The sequence below is a fragment of the Denticeps clupeoides genome, chromosome 18 (assembly GCF_900700375.1).
Source record: "Denticeps clupeoides chromosome 18, fDenClu1.1, whole genome shotgun sequence".
In the NCBI taxonomy this organism is placed as follows: domain Eukaryota; kingdom Metazoa; phylum Chordata; class Actinopteri; order Clupeiformes; family Denticipitidae; genus Denticeps; species Denticeps clupeoides.
In genome coordinates, this window is record NC_041724.1 from 16,415,191 (window position 1) to 16,431,915 (window position 16,725).

The 16,725-nt window shown below is 42.4% G+C and overlaps 1 protein-coding gene across 4 annotated transcripts; it reads left to right on the forward strand.

The window, feature by feature from the left end:
- The first annotated feature begins 1,888 nt into the window (after nt 1–1,888).
- fbxw11a (F-box and WD repeat domain containing 11a) lies at nt 1,889–15,052 on the forward strand. 4 transcript variants are annotated; one of them, XM_028959750.1, is made up of 14 exons: nt 1,899–2,033; nt 5,373–5,477; nt 6,987–7,049; nt 7,258–7,477; nt 7,551–7,737; nt 9,636–9,726; nt 9,832–9,969; nt 10,190–10,308; nt 11,166–11,415; nt 11,554–11,672; nt 12,200–12,310; nt 12,475–12,553; nt 12,705–12,869; nt 12,952–15,052. In XM_028959750.1, the coding sequence occupies exons 1-13, from the start codon at nt 1,995–1,997 to the stop codon at nt 12,864–12,866; spliced, it is 1,683 nt and encodes a 560-aa protein (XP_028815583.1). In that variant the 5' UTR covers nt 1,899–1,994; the 3' UTR covers nt 12,867–12,869; nt 12,952–15,052. The 4 variants fall into 4 exon arrangements, with proteins under 4 accessions (XP_028815585.1, XP_028815586.1, XP_028815583.1 ...); XM_028959751.1 differs by having other exon boundaries at nt 7,339–7,477; XM_028959752.1 differs by lacking the exon at nt 5,373–5,477 and having other exon boundaries at nt 1,889–2,033.
- The last annotated feature ends 1,673 nt before the right edge of the window (nt 15,053–16,725 follow it).

Sequence of the window (16,725 nt, forward strand, 5' to 3'; positions counted from 1 at the left end):
GCTCACCATCTCTTGGTCTTTTCACTTGTCATCACTGTGTTAGCTCATCATCACTCTGCTTCCTAATCATCGCTATGTCCACGGGAGAGGACTGACTTGCAATCATTTTACACAAAATACAGTCACATCAAACCGGTTTCACAAGCTGAGTGATGTTGAGCTTCTGGACTGATGATGAGGAGTGACAGAGCAATGGTCATCGATCAGAATGTGGTACACAGTAACCTCTGTTGCTTACTACTGTGTCTGGTCACTTGCTTCATATGTCAACTGACTCTGAAATACTGATTGCAATATCTCATCATCTCAGCTCAACAAGGTGATGGTTAAAAGCAGAGGAGACATTTTGTTGTGTGCACCGTGTGCTGTGCTGCAGTGTTTCACAATAACAATCAATTCACTTTCACTGACTCGAGGTCCATCTCTGTGTTGGCTGCAGGGTCCAGTTTGAAAGTGATGTGAAAGTGATTAGTTGTCACCACTGCCATGTTATAGAACTGACAACTAAATCTGAGACTGTACCACAACCTGAGCTCAACAACAACAATTTATCTTTGAAAAGCCTGAGACCGCATAGGGCCTTCCCCCACTTTGATCTGTGTTACTCAGGGTCACATCTGCCAGAGCCCATCCTTGGACACCACAATGCACTCACACACACCCACACCTACGGACTTATGTTTTGAAATACTTGTAGACCAGTACAGATTATTACTACAGACACCTTGTTTCAGGTAACTAACACAATCCTTCTACACTGTGTTGGGTGGAGGTGGTAATGGGGGGCATGTTTGCTAAGTGGATGACTGATAGTGATGCTCAGACAATTTAGGTTCATTTATGTTTCACCAGCCACAGACGGGATGCGTTGGGCATGTGGTCCTGTCCAAACATCAGAATCAAAATCGTATTTTATTGGCCAAGTAAGTGCAAGGAATACAAGGAATTTGATTCCGGTAGATGGTGTCTCTCAAGTACAGTGTAGAAAAAAAACAACAATGTGCAAGGATGTTTGTAAGTGTTATTATACAAGTTCTGGAATTTGTTTATACTGCTTATAAATAAATATATCTTATATAAATATATGTAAGAAACATGCTTCACATGCAGAGTGAGGAGGAGTGGGCAGAATTTAGTAAGCAGGAGTCATTGTGTTTAATGTCTCAGGTCTGATTTGTTGGTATAACAAATCAGATGGGCCGAAGGACCAATAAGGTGAATATGACCCAAGAGAGCGGAAGGAGTTGCAGGACACATAGATAAATAGGACTTGAGAATTTAAACTGGTTGTTTTATTTTTGGGCTATATTACTATAAGTATGCTACAGTGCACAAAGCAGTGCACTGTACTGAAGAAAAAAAGTATTTAGGGCAGTTTTGTGTGTCTGGTTGATGACTACTAAAAAAAATACTTTTTTCACTTACGCGGTTACTTGGCTCATCAACACCAAGGTCAGACCACTCACAAGCAAGTTATAATTTCACTCATCTGTAAAGAACTACATCTTTTAAACAGGAAGTGTAAACACTGCTCTGTCTGAACACACTGGACACTGATCATGACGATTTAAGTATTCCTTTAACTACTTCACTTATGTCCACTGCCACAGAGACCATTTATCTAATCTTTTTTTTTTCTTTTACTGTTGTGTGAATTATTGTAAATATTATGGTGTGCAGCTGCAACCATAAAACAAATTCAGAAATGCGGAATTATGGCTAATAATTTTAATTCGTATGTGTGTGTGTTTTTTTTTTTTTAAGAAGACCCTCGCAACGTCGCCAGCCAATCGTTTGGGAGCATGCTTGACCAAAATACGCCCCGTTAGGGATTTTGACGAATCAGGACACGGAGTTTGTAAAGGGGGCGGATACCTCCGCCTATCCTCACAAAACACATAAAACGCTCCCTGTTGCGCTGAGGAACGTCTGCGCAACTGCGGAGCGCCAAAGCAGCGCTAGGTTTCCATTTTCCGGGGGGGCGCAACAACAACATGGAGCCGGAGATGGAGGATAAAACGCTGGAGCTGGTGGTGAGTAGACGCGCCGGCGAGCGGATATGACAGTCCAGTTCCAATATGTTACGAACAGGAATCCGAATTTGACCTCGGCCTTTCAAATCCATGCGGCGAGAGGTTGAAGGGGCGCTGATCCCGGATAGGTGTGGGGAGAGAGGGAAGATCGGGGAACCTGGCGGCGCCTCGTCCGAACGAATAGCGTCCATGGCCAGGGTCTGAAATGTCACCTTCTGACCTCGGACTTGGTGTTGCGTCAATGTGCCCTTTTTTGGCGGCGGGTTAAAAACCAGCAGAATCATGCCAAAGGTCAGGACCGGGTACCGGACGGATCCCGCTCGGACTGGACTGTCGCCGGTGGCTGTGGGTGTAAAAGACCCGGGAAGAGTCCGGAGTCCGGATCCACTGCGGTGCCGCCGCCGCTGCTGCGCCACTGCGCCCCCTGCGCCGTCGAGATCCGGTTACTAACGCAGCCAGGGACAGGGGGTGGAAAACGCGTCAGTGTTCTTCTTGATGTTAGATTAAAAACGTCTGATGCGCCCCCCCCGAACTAGCTGTAGATTAAATCGCGCTCTGAAAGGGACTGGTGGCGAAAAGGGAAACGCTTAAGGTGTCCGGCTAAAGGCCATTGCAACACATGTACCAGTTGATCTAAGATCTCGTTCTTTTACCCAGTCTGTCCCTTTAAGAGTCTGTTTCGGTCTCGGATTAAGGTGAATCTTAATCGGTTTTCTTTTCATTTTTATACAAAAAGCTCCACCAGGACTGTCTGCACCAAACCTCGGTCTCGTTCTCGAGTTTTTCTGACGACTCTAACGGTTTTGGAGAGATTATTTCCCCTTAATGAGTTCTGAGGACTTCTGGTCCGAATATGCTGCGTAGGAGGAAGTTGATCTTTAGCCGTTAGCCTCGTTAGCTGTCATTGAGATTAAAACCCACCAGACGAGACGTTCAGACAACTAGACGGGCCCACCCAAAGGGAAACGATCGAACGATGAACACTGATGTTTGAAGTGAGCGGTACGCGGGTACTATTTACACCGTGCTGGTGAAAGCTATGCAGACCATGCCGTTTACATTCTGCTTGAGGTAAAGTACAACACTTTGCACCGCCCTGCCCAAAATAAGTTTGGCTCTGTAAAACATAGCTAAGACAGTAACTGTGGCGATGTTATTAAGGAATCTATGCAGTCAGTGCCACGTTTTTTTTGTCTGTTTCGGACGGAAAAGTCAAAAGATTTCGCTCTCAAACGTCCCCAAGTGGCTTTAAGCTCCGAGCTGGTCAGTCTTGAAGTCTTCTTACTTCTTAGTGCCTGATTTAATCCTGAGTCCATTGTCATCTGAAAATATGCCCACCCAGGAAGTGGGGAGAATTGTGGATTTGGAGACGTACGGCCATTCGGCGTATTCAGGAAGATGTCCAACTTCATTTTATTGTCACATAGTGTTGGTGAACCCAGGCCTGACCAAGTGATGAAAACTCTGATCTGGCCCATGACTGCTTCATTGCTTCATTCATGTCATTTCTTACCCAGATGCGCCCATCTCAGGAATAGGTTCATCACCCATTGCTCCAGAGTCCTACAGTTGTGCTTTCCTAGCAAACTGAAGCCCTTTTTCGATGAATTAATTTATTTTAAACTGTTAGCATCACTAACAAATGGATTTATTGTGGCCACAGATCTGTTTAATTTTTTGTTGCATAGTGCACATGGAAATGCTTTTACTTACATTATTTTACATAGTGGTTCACTAAACTGATCATTTTTAAATTATTTTACCTCACTAAAGTGATCAGTCATTCAAGACTTTTTTTTATTTTTTTTTTTTTATGTGAAGTGATAAAAAATCCTTCCAGGCTTTTGAAAAACTTAACTTCTTAGTTGTATTATTTGTATGAGACAGTTCAATTATTTGATAAATCTGAAATGCAGCCCATTGCACAAACTATATTGTAAGTGTCTGAATGTGGGTGGGTGCCCAGGTTGAGTCTCCATGTTGCACTCAAATGTCCTGGGCTGCTACCCTGATTAGGAATAAGCGGCTACGGAAAGTTATGAGTGGAATGAAAGCAGACCATGGTTTGATCCCTGGTTTCTGGTTTCTTCCAAAAGAAATCAGAAGGTATTAAATCACTTAAGATTAAATAACATTCTAATCAACGCAATTAGTATATGCAGGACAATTTTAATTCAGTCTTTTTTTTTTTTTTTTTTTGGATTGTACGTAATTGAACGTAAGTGAAAGTGATTTGTCATTGTGATTCACTTTATAGCATGGTGCACAGTGAAATGTGCCATCTTCATTTAACCAATCACCCTTAGTGAGCAGTTGGCAGCCTTGAAAAGCACCGGGGGAGCAGTGTGTTGGGACGGTATGTTGCTGAAGAGGACCTCAGTGACACCTTGGCGGGATTTCGGGTACAAGTCCACTTCCGTACCCGCTACCCCACCACTGCCTTGAAAATAAATTAGTCAGAATTCATAAACTGTCCTGCTGAAACAAAAGATTATGGCATTTTCTTCATGTTTTCTCTACTTTAAATAGTGGCTTACCTAGCGGGTATGGAAGTGGACCACATAATCGGAAGGTTGCCAGTTCGAATCCCAAGCCGGCATGGTGCCACTGAGCAAAGCACCGTCCCCACACACTGCTCCCCGGGCGCCTCTGATGGCTGCCCACTGCTCACTAAGGGTGATGGGTTAAAAGCAGAGGACACATTTCATTGTGTGCACCGTGTGCTGTGCTGCAGTTTATCACAATGACAATCACTTCACTTTCTTTCATATTATGTTTTGACCATAATGTACAATATGTTCAGTGGAGATCATAGCATTAGGAAATATCAGGTTTTATATAATTGTAAGACAATTTTATATAATTATAAGACAATAATTATAACAAGATCAGCTCCCCACTGATGACAGGCTGATGGCATGGATCATAAAATGGCTTATTTTTCATATGTTTGGGTGTCTTTAGCCTCTGACATGGCAGAGGTTGGGCATAGGTAATTCTCTTAAGTCTGGTCCTATATCTGAGCCCGTCCTCTTCCATTCTGAGGTCACCCTGTAATTGTGATGATGCTTCTCTGTGTAATGTCTGTGTCTTTGCGATGTGTGCGCACTTCCTCTAATATTTGTTTCTCCTTACTTTCCTTACCATCTCCTTAACTCACTTGTCTGTTCTCTCCATCCTTCCCCGCTCTCCTCTGACCTCCCATCACACTTTCTTTGGATTTATTTGTATTTTTTTCCTCTGATGACCTCTATGCTGCAACACCTTTCTGTCCTCGTGCCTCGTCCTTTCACCTCTCACCCCCCCCGACCCACCCTCTCTCTTTCTCCTTTCTCACAGTGCTCTGTGCCTCGTTCTCTCTGGCTGGGCTGCTCCTCCGTGGCCGAGAGCCTGTGTGCTCTCAGGTGCCTGCAGAGCCTCCCTTCCTCCCGGGCCCACAACCAGGTTTAGCTCTCCTCTTAACTCTGCTCCATTGTACTGTCTGTCCTCACCCACCTACCCTCCTTCCACACGCCTCTCTTTGTGGCGAGAGAGCTGCCATTTTGGCTCCTGGTTGTGATTGATGTTTTCAGGCCTGTGTTTCTCTCAGCTTTGCCCCACTGACGCCCGCCCACCCTGCGTTAAGGTTATATTGGCAGGATGTGGTTTGTATTCTATGACCGTTTACTTTCTGGTACTTTCTCCTTTGCATTGTCTAATTCCTGCATTAGAACAGCGAACATACAGAACACGAGACAAGACCATTTCCTTTTGACTCATGTAGGCATACCTGCAATTGGCACCCAGGGCGTGGCTTCCCACGTGGCATAGCTGAAAGAATCAGAGAGAAAGGAGAAGTTGAGTGGGTGGCATGCTCCGTGGGCAAGGTGTCTTTTGCTTTTGCATGCCTTTTTATTTCTCTGCTTTCGTCTACCATCCTACCTGCCTGCCTCCTGAATGCTGCTGTGCTTGGTCCCCGTCTCATTGTTGCGGTGCATGCGGCTCAGTCTGGCTTGCATTTGACCCCTGTCTGGCTCGCCACACCCCCCTGCCCCACCCAGCCATTGCCAGTGTCAGTGCACACAGTAATCTGCAGAGGTTTCAGAATCTCTTCTACATGGCTTTAGAACATGGTGTACCCATTTTCCCCTACTCTCTTGGCAGAAGTGAATCTGCATAGCAGAGATTGTTAAGTTTTCATACTGAAGAGCAGGAAAACTGCACTGAATAGTCAACATTCAGTCCATCCACATGCCCAGATCTGCTCTAAGATGGCAGTCCTTATGAAGTTGGCAAAGATGCAGGCTTCTTCCATAATTCATACTCGGGCAAAGACGACCCCCCAAAGGCCCATTTGGATGCATATGAATAATACTCATGTTATTAACAAATAATCTTATTAATGGAAAAAACACTAAATTTAACACTTTTTAACTGATTTTGCCAGTGTGTCTTTTAGCTAATTACACATTATGATTAATATAGCTGTTTTCTGCAGTGGTACATAATATACATACACTATGTAATAACATTATGTAATTGAATCATAATGTATGGTTTTGTAATGTGCAGTAAAGCATGCAATTATTCATAATATATTGCACACAGAACACAGGAAGATGTTTTTGATATTCTTGCTATAATAGACATGATGTAAAAACTGTACTGGATGCAGGACGAATGCACTTCCCAGAGCATACATACATGCCACTGAACTGAATGTCAGAAGGGTCTTTATTTGCAAATTCAGTGTGAGCAGGAGTGGGCTGTGTTGAATTGATTGGTTGCTCTTACCACAGTTTGCACCACCCAACGATGCTGAAATCATTTTTATCAATTAACAGTTATTTTTGTCTGAACTTTGTATGTGCTGTTTTTTATTTTTTTGCTGTACCCCTGTTGTCTTTGTGACACACAATTCATCTCCAAGTGCCTTAACCGTTTCCTTTTCCCCCCCCCTCATTGATTGTCCAGAACATGCCAGGTATGGAGCCTCAAAATACTGATGACCTTTCACCAAAGAGGACTGTGTTGAAGGTAAATTGTTCAGTAGAGTTACTGGTAGGTTATGCAAACTGTACGTACATTGCAGTGGATATAAAAAGTCTTTACACCCCTGTTAGTATGCAGGTTTTTTGTGACGCACAAAAATTAGACCAGTAAATCATTTCACAACCTTTCCCAGTGTTTATGTGACTTATAATGTTTGCAACAATTACTGCAAAAATACTGTATCTGCAATCAGCTCGGTAACGGGGTGGTGCCCCGTTCAAGGAAGCGGCCGTCACAGGGGAACTACGACACTGAGAAGGACATGTGCTTCCAGCTTTTTGATCAGTGGACTGAGACTGACCAAGTGGAGTTTGTGGAGCACCTGATCTCACGCATGTGCCACTACCAACATGGCCACATCAACTCCTACCTCAAACCTATGCTGCAGAGAGACTTCATCACTGCACTGCCAGGTATACGTTGCGACACACACACCATTAAGGACCTCGTCACAGACGTTTAAAATGTTTCTTTTCCTCCTTTCAGCCCAGGGTTTGGACCACATAGCTGAGAACATCTTGTCGTTCCTCGATGCACGTTCTCTGTGCTCAGCTGAGCTGGTGTGTAAGGAATGGCAGCGTGTCATCTCTGAGGGCATGCTGTGGAAGAAGCTGATTGAGCGTATGGTTCTCACTGACCCACTATGGAAAGGCCTTTCGGAAAGACATCAGTGGTGAGTGGGCCAGTTGGTTAAAAAGGGAAAGATTTTTAATCAGTATGTTGGTCTGCTGTGCAGATAAAGAATTTACTTTTACGATGTCCTTGATAACGATCTATATTTCATTACTGTTTTAAAATCAGCTCTGCCTTGTGGAAATTGGCTTCAGTGCGTCCCTATTGTTTTTCTGCTATGCAAATAGTTTCTAACTGCCGATGTGATTCAAATACAAAATGTGCTGCAAAACCACAACATTTTTGCAAGGGCTGAACGGCTTTAAGAAAAAAATGTATCACTATTTAATTGACAGATGTTGTGATAGTTTCGATATATCGAAATTGAGATTTTTTTTTTTTTACGAATTGCGACAACTGCGATTTTGTAGCCATCTATTTATGTCAGGGTTGCTGCAGGAAGACACATGCGAGACATGCTGGGTTGGCTGGAGACAGTCAGTGAGTGAGAGACTGCAGTGTTGGTGACTCTTTGGGGCGTTGAGGGTGCAGACAGAAGAGAGGCTTCAGTGACGCCGCGGTGGGCAGAATGGGATTGGGCGAATGCAGCTGAATGGGCAGAGCATGGGCACGTGCAGCAGGGTAAAACAAAGTTTGCTGCGCTTGTTGCGAGTAGCGCTCAACTTGCCATGGGGCACAACAGAAAAAATATGCATGATTTTCTAAACTCCTGGTTAGACAATAATGTCGTGTTGTTTATTTCTGGACACTCAAAGACCGATAAGATCACCTTTTCCTCCATTCCCACTTTGTGTGTGTGTCTTTTGAAGGAGAAGACCGAACATTTCCCACTTCAATGCTTTGAGTCTATTGGTCGCACGAAGATGCATCATGGTGGTCAAATTTCAACAAATTTCAATTTTCGACCGTAATGTGCTGTGCTCTGCGCAGCGCAGCATGAAACCCTAACCGTTGTGCATGCATGTGCAGAATCGATCGGGCAAGTGGTTTGGATTTGACGTTGACACACCCGCTCTTGCGCAGCGCATTCCACGTTTAGTCTGAAGATGGCTGTAGCCTGCCAGGCCAGGATTGTCATGCTCCGTGTGATTGTCATGCTCACCAATCAATGGATACCATGTTAAAGCCACGCCCACTTAAAATTCAAGCAAAGACGCTCTCTTTCAAACCATGCTAGTTACATATTTTGATGTACGGTTATACTACAGTTTTGAATGCACGTAATATAGTGAGTAATTGTACATTGAATCACAATCATGATATTTGTCAAATTAATTTTCTTCTTAAAATCGTTCAGCCCTAACATACATTGAAATATGAACTGCGCGGCAAGCGGCATACCATGAGATGAGAGTAAGTATCCTTGCTTGCATTTAAGTGGGTGTGGCTTTATCTTGGGACAAATCTGATTGTTGAGGATGATTGTCTATCACACAGGACTGTCATATTTCTGCTTACTGTGAAGTTCCACACCTCACAGTGGCTTCAGCCATACGTTCTTGTTAAAATTCGATAAATCATTAAGCCCTAGTTCATAGTGTACATGCAAACAAACTTTAATCTTGTAGGGAGTACACACGTTCAGTAAATGCTAAATACAGAAAAGACTGCAAAAAGACAACCTTGTATTTGGCCGGATGCTTGCTTTTCACTAATAGGCAGCTACATGCTTGAAGCCAATAAGCAAAAATGTATATTTAGATGGGAGGGGTTTTCATAAATAAATAAATAAAAAAAGGTCTGCACAATTAACAATAATCAATTTCAAACCTGTTTTCCTCTAGATGGGTCCATTACAGAATGTGACCTCTGGAACACTGTGTTGTTTGCAATGCCAGATAGTTAACTGTTTTAAAAAGGCACAATCTAATCTTAATTCCTATGTATGGTTTGTTTGATCCCAGTGGTTTACTTTGGTGCAATTTTCTCCACTGCCAGGGAGAAATATCTATTTAAGAACCGCACAGTCGAAGTCCCTCCAAATTCGTATTACCATTCCCTCTACCCCAAAATCATCCAAGACATAGAGGTGAGCTTTTTACTCTAATTTCTTCTGGTCTTTTGCTTCCAAAATAATATTTTTTTAATTAGGTGTTGTGCTGCATTTACCTTATTTGTGCCCTCACTCCCACAGACCATAGAAGCAAATTGGCGTTGTGGGAGACACAACCTGCAGAGGATCCAGTGTCGCTCAGAGAACAGTAAGGGAGTTTATTGCCTCCAGTACGACGATGAGAAGATAATCAGTGGCCTTCGAGACAACTCCATAAAGGTGACTTGTGGATTATAGTTTAAATTTGGTTAAGTGTGATAAAGGATTTCTTGGGGAGGGAAAATTTAACCTGGCACAATTTGTTTTGTTCTTTGAACGTTTGCATTAGGTTGAATGCTGAAACAGAATTAACAACCTGTAGGGGATGTAGTGAGCTTTTATTCTAACTAATTTTGAAAAGTGCATTTAATCTGTTTCTCCCTCCCTCTACCACTCACAGATCTGGGATAAGCAGTCTCTGGAATGTCGGAAGATCCTCACAGGCCACACAGGTTCAGTGTTGTGTTTGCAGTATGATGAGAGAGTCATAGTCACCGGCTCATCTGATTCGACTGTTAGGTCAGTCACTTAAAAACACATGTAGTCTGCCAGTCCAATAACCACCATTTTTAACACATGCAGTAGACTCTAATTTCTGCTTGTAAGGCAATAAAATGAACATTATAAAGGATTAAAGCTGCTTGGGTCAGCATGGATATTGTTGCTGTCACACACACACACACTCCACTGTTAAACGTATTTCTGCTGTGATCTGCTATAAACAGGACAATGTCCGTTTCAAGAGTTGAGCAGTTAGATTCAGCGAGTGAAGAGCCCAAATAAATGTTGCTCATTAAAACAGAGCAGAGCAGGTAACCAATCTGCTTTAGCTTTAAACTGATGCAACTGATCATTAGATTGTAGCCTGATTCTCCTCCTTGGAGCCACTAAAGGAACATGTATTTTTGTAGTTTAGAGTTATTGCGGTTGATGTCTTCACCTTTTTTTTTTTTTTTTATACCTTAGAAATTATAAATGATTTTGTTGACATATGAGTGAGAGAGAGGCGTGGAGCGAATATGAAATTTCAGTGCAGATGAGAATAGAACACCACCAAAAGCTGTTAAAAAGTCGTATCCCAGCAGCTGGTACTGGGAAATCTCAATGGAAAGTGTGACTTCACTTCCTTAGCAACTGCTATGATGGGCAGGCAGATGTGTTGGGGCTGTGTTATTTCCAAGGTTTGTTTGATCAGGCGTGCGTGTGTTTCCGTACACAAAACAAATATTCATGACAGCGTTCTAATTTGATTCTCATTAGTCTATCTGGGCATTTGGTGTATTAGTGACATTGAGTATTTAGTCTTCTTGTACTTGTTATTAAGCTGATTTTGAGGACCGAGGGGTATTAATTTGTATTTCTGTCTTTGTCTGCAGGGTCTGGGACGTTGGTTCTGGTGAAGTTTTGAACACTCTCATACATCATAATGAGGCGGTGTTGCACTTGCGGTTCTGTAACGGTCTAATGGTGACATGCTCGAAAGACCGCTCCATTGCTGTTTGGGACATGGCTTCCCCCACCGACATCAGCCTACGCCGTGTCCTAGTGGGTCACAGGGCAGCTGTCAACGTGGTCGACTTTGATGACAAGTATATAGTCTCGGCCTCAGGTGACAGAACCATTAAGGTAAGATGCTTTAATTGATCACAGTTTATACAAATGTGAGCACAGCATATCGCATGCAGTATGGGAATGCTGCAGTCATGTGCAACTTGTGTGTTACTTTGTATTTTTCTTCTTCTTTTTTTTTCCCCCGGTGCGCAGGTGTGGAGCACCAGCACGTGTGAGTTTGTGCGAACACTCAATGGGCACAAGCGTGGAATTGCCTGTCTGCAGTATAGAGACAGGCTTGTGGTCAGTGGCTCCTCTGACAATACAATCAGGTAAGTGTGGTTGGGTGTGGCCAGCATGGTCCTAGTTGGAGTGAGGGTGCAAAAGTACACATTTATTTATCAAACAGTCCCCATTATTCCATTAAAAAAAATAGGTAAACATAGCAACATACAAAAAGAATTCAATGTTTTATTTTGTGGATCAATTTCAAACCAGTAAAATAAATCTTTGAAACATGATAAATTTGGTACATTCTGTATATATGTGTAATGGATGCTACAGTTTGTAATTGTGGGGCCTGTCATGCTTTGTTTATGTGTGGTTCCACCATCATAGTCACACTGTGATTTACTTAAAGTAGAATATATTTTCCTAAATTATGTCTTCTGTTTTTAGTTAACTCATCTTACGAGATCATACATTTTGTAAAACCCACGTGATGATGATTATTATGATATCAAGTAATAACTGCTGCCCAGTTCCTTTGTAATTGCTCTGTGGACCACCTATGGGCTGTACACCCCCTGCTGAAAACCTTTTTTTTGAAACAGATTGAGTGGTTCTCCTTCCTCTCTAGGCTGTGGGACATTGAGTGCGGAGCATGTCTACGCGTGTTAGAGGGCCATGAGGAGTTGGTCCGCTGCATTCGCTTTGATAATAAGCGCATCGTCAGTGGCGCCTATGATGGGTACGAGGCTCTGTGTTCTCACCGACGTGCCATCTGTGTGCCTATCTAACTCGATGTCCATGATGTTTGCCGCACTCACAGCATCGTGCTTATTTGCTTGCTTGTGCATGAACGCACTCTTTAACGCTCATTTTTATCTAATGCGCCTCAATTTCCCTCGGAAGGAAAATTAAAGTCTGGGACCTTCACGCGGCGTTGGACCCTCGAGCCCCAGCCAGTACTCTCTGTCTGCGCACACTGGTGGTACGTGTTAATGTAAATTGCTTGGGGGGAGGGACTAAATATATTAGTGAAATCAGTTATTATTCACATTCAATTTGACTGAAACATCTGCTAATCTCTGTGAACCTTGACTAAGAAAAAATGTTCCACGTTTATCATGGTGACCTGGCAGGAGCACTCCGGCCGTGTGTTCCGGTTACAGTTTGATGAGTTCCAGATCATCAGTAGCTCCCATGATGACACCATCCTCATCTGGGACTTTCTCAACGTGTCCCCCAATGGCCAGGCAGACGGACGATCTCCATCACGCACATACACATACATCTCCAGATAGCAGGTTAGTCACAACAGCCCACCCGCTTCATCAGACATGAGCAGGACATGTTGTTAATGGTTGATTTGTCCTTGTCTTCCTTTAGGTGCACCTCCTATGTGGCTGCATATCCTGGGAAATCTGAGGGCTGATTGGCTGATTTGGCTGTCGCAGAGAGGAGCCCATGGACCCAGGGACTCTTCCTCATCATCCTCATCGCCATCGCTCTGTTGCTCCGCTCTGAGAATTCTGAGAATTTTCCACCCATAACAAACAGTCTTTCCTCAGCAGTGCAGTTTCCCACCCAACATTTCCAACTCCAAGCCAATTCTAAAAGCACACGACCTGTACTTCCACCCTCCTGTTCCTCCAGCCTACAGCTATACCTGGGAATACTTTCTATACCCAAAACTTACTGCATAACCTTGTAGGTAAAGGACAAGCTTAAAAAGTCATATTACAATACTCTGCTTATTACTACAGCCCCTTACCTCTTATTACACACTAACTGCATCACTGGGACATTACTGCATTTGATTAGTTTTCTCCTGCTTCTCTTCACCTTTCACTGGAATGGACTCTTCAAGGCTGTGCCACTTAAGAGATTGAGACTCTTCTAACAGTATTTTTAAAACAAGAGGACCAGATTGAGGAGTTGCAGTAGAAGTAAACGGAGGGGTGAATGAGTTGGGCTGTGGAGGAGTGTCTTCTCCTCTACCTCCTTTGGTTTTGGTCCCTGACGTGGCCTTATGCGATGCACTTAAGGTGTAGGATGTTTTTTTTAATGGAGAAAAAAAAAAAACACAGCATGAAGCTAAAGTGACCAACTGTTTTAATGTGGGGTGGGGAGTGGTCCTTACTGTGTTGTCATGTGATTTCCATGTTATATGTTTGTTTTCTCTCCTGACCCCATAGGAGAGAACTGGCATGCAAGGCAAGTCATTTTTTTTTTTTTTTTTTTTTTTTGGTCTGGCTGTGGTTGTGCATGGTGTAGTGAAGGGTATCTATGAATCATTGAAATCATGTCACAAAATCAAAAAGTAAGGCCTTACATGGCATTAAAAATTTGTTTTGAAATCTTAGACACTTCTGTTTATTTATTTCAATAATAGTGTTTTTAATTATTCACATCTAGGAGCCAAATATAAAAATTGGGGATCCAGAGCATTTGAGTAAGAGCTTCAATAATTCCCAAAGAGAGAGAAATTTCCATTTTCTTGTTGGAAAAAACGACATTGATTACTTATATGTATACTAAATATTAATTAACTGATTTATTAAAATATATATATAATAACAATACTGTGGATGTTATTATTAATAATAGAATTTCATTCACATGATCAAACATGAATATTTTATAATACATTCAATATTTCATTTGCTGTCACTCAGTCTCTCTAGTACAAAGAAATCTGTAAGCCTTTCCTAAAGAACAGGTACGTACTACATTTAAATTTAATTTCCTTCTAATTTTTAGAATAACGGAGCTTAGTTTTGCTGGCCAACTGTTTGAGTCAATGAAATTGCTTTAGATTCAGGCTTCATTAGGATGCTGAATGGAAAATAAGAACCATGAACATGATTATTATTCATTTTTTGCAATTACAGTTCTTTTGCTCTGGATCCCTAATGGAGGGTCATGTCGTGTCTTGCTGATTGAGGTGGTCCTAACTAACTACTTTTGATTCAATTCACAGTTTGGATTTTCAGCACCCAATTAAATGATGAAAAGTCAGTCCAGAGCCCTATTTTTTTTTATACCTTAAAAAGACAAAACTATTCACATTTGTTTTGTGGGAAAGAGTTTTTGAGACTATTTAAACTAGACTATAAGACTCTTGGTACGGATGTTGGCCCATTTGCTTAATTTTACATTCATAAACTTTACCAGTGAAAATTGAACTTCCCTGTAACCAGTTCAAACTCGCATTAACTTGACATTTTAAACTTTTTTTTTTTTTAATTAATTTTTTTTTTTAAAACCCATGGATACCCTGCGGTAGTTTGTACTATCATCATCATCATCCTCCACTTCTCTCTCTTTCTCCTTGTTCTTATACTTGCCTGCTCTCATACTGAAAGTCCTGTGTCTTGAAACAGAGTTTAGCTGTAAACAGAATTGTCGAGTCAGATTTGTGTTGTATATTAAAATGATTTTTTTTTAAATAACATGGTAAAGTGTTTAAATAAAGACCATGAATAAAGTTGGGTGTGTGCTTTCGTTTTCTCTATTTTGTGTCTGATCAAAGTTATTAAATTGTGGAACCTTCCAAGGAACCTAGGGTCTTTGGGTACTTGATCATGTAATAACAGACACACTTCAGTTGCGATTTGTTACTGGCTGCAGGCTACTATATATTTTACCACCAACACTGACAGTGGGCTGCTGACAAGCCAGTTGTTGATGGGAAAGCTTCTGCTTTTGCTTCTAATTCAATCACCTAACAAGACAGCACCTGTTCTAATGCAACTAACTAATGATGTAAAGCCAGAGGCTACGAGGCAGCCATGCAAACATTTCCTGTAGGTTAGGTCTACCGAAACATGGCCTTAGAAGATGTTGCCAGTGTGAAGTAGGGCTCCCTCATGACCAAAGAGGGTAAACTTCTTTGCATCATTGAGTCTAGCTAATCAATGCTCATTAATTTGTCACTGGTTCATGCCTTGAAACTTGTCACTTTTTCTTCATTTCCTACCTTTGCTTGGTACTAATTACTGCATATCAGGACCACCTCACAAGACCTGATGATTGGACCCAGTTGTAAAGCATGACAGTTTGACCCATGTCAACATCTTTACTATTGTCAATTATCCAACTTCACTGTGTGCGTTTGTGTCATTATCAATCCAATGTTCTTTCCTATTGTTCCACTAGGTGGTGTTATGGTCCACGTGAAAAGAGCTGAAGGAACTATGTTCCTGTGTCTTCTGAACCTTAGCAATGACCTCTCCTGCACGCACACCCCACTTTGTATGTTGTAAGTTTGTAAGCGTTCCCCTTCAAGATCATGGAATCTTTTGCAATGCAGTTCCTACAGGCTTTCCTTTTTTCAGCAGGTGAGTGTGTGTGGTCGAGTGAATAACTCAGAGAGTGTGTGTTTACATGTGTTTGGAAATATGTGCAGGATAAGCTTCAAAAAAGGTTGTTTTTTGCAGCAGAGGTGAAGTCCAGGCCGGGAATTTTGAGGTCCTACACCTGTGCGCCCATCCATCTAATTCTGCTAATAAACCATAATCTCCAGGCCGAGAAACAATCTCAATACAAATATGAATTGTGGACCAAATTTAACCTTTCATGATCCCTAAAATCTTTCCACTTTCCACTCATCTGTCACTTGCACAGGTTCCATGCCTTTGTGTCAGAGCAGTGTGCAACGTGTAAACTATGCTTGTGTCGCAGGTGTGTTTGAAATGTATGTTGTACATGTAGATCTTGTGGGGGTGTGTGCTTCCTGTGGGTCTGTGGGATTTTAGCCCCCCCCCGCTTCCATAATTCCTGCAAGTCTCAGGTCACTTGTCGGTTCTCACGCACATTTTTCAGATTCCTTCCTCTACACCATTACCATACACCTTCCACCCTGGTTTTGGCCGAGGAATCTTTCCACCATTCCGTTCGTTCTGTTCCAGAACCCCCTTGCACTGGATTCCTGCCTCAGATTTGAAATCCTTTAGCCTTTTTCCCACTGAGTCAGCTGTTTGAGTCTGCAGATCTTATTGGCTCATCTTCAAGTGACAGTTCTACAGTTTCTGCAACTGGAGGGTGGAATATTGCTCAAAGCGAGTGTGCGAAGGAAACACGTGCACATGGACAGACATCTATGCTGATCACAAGAACAAACTACTCAAGAACCTTGGATTCTGATTCACAATCTGAATA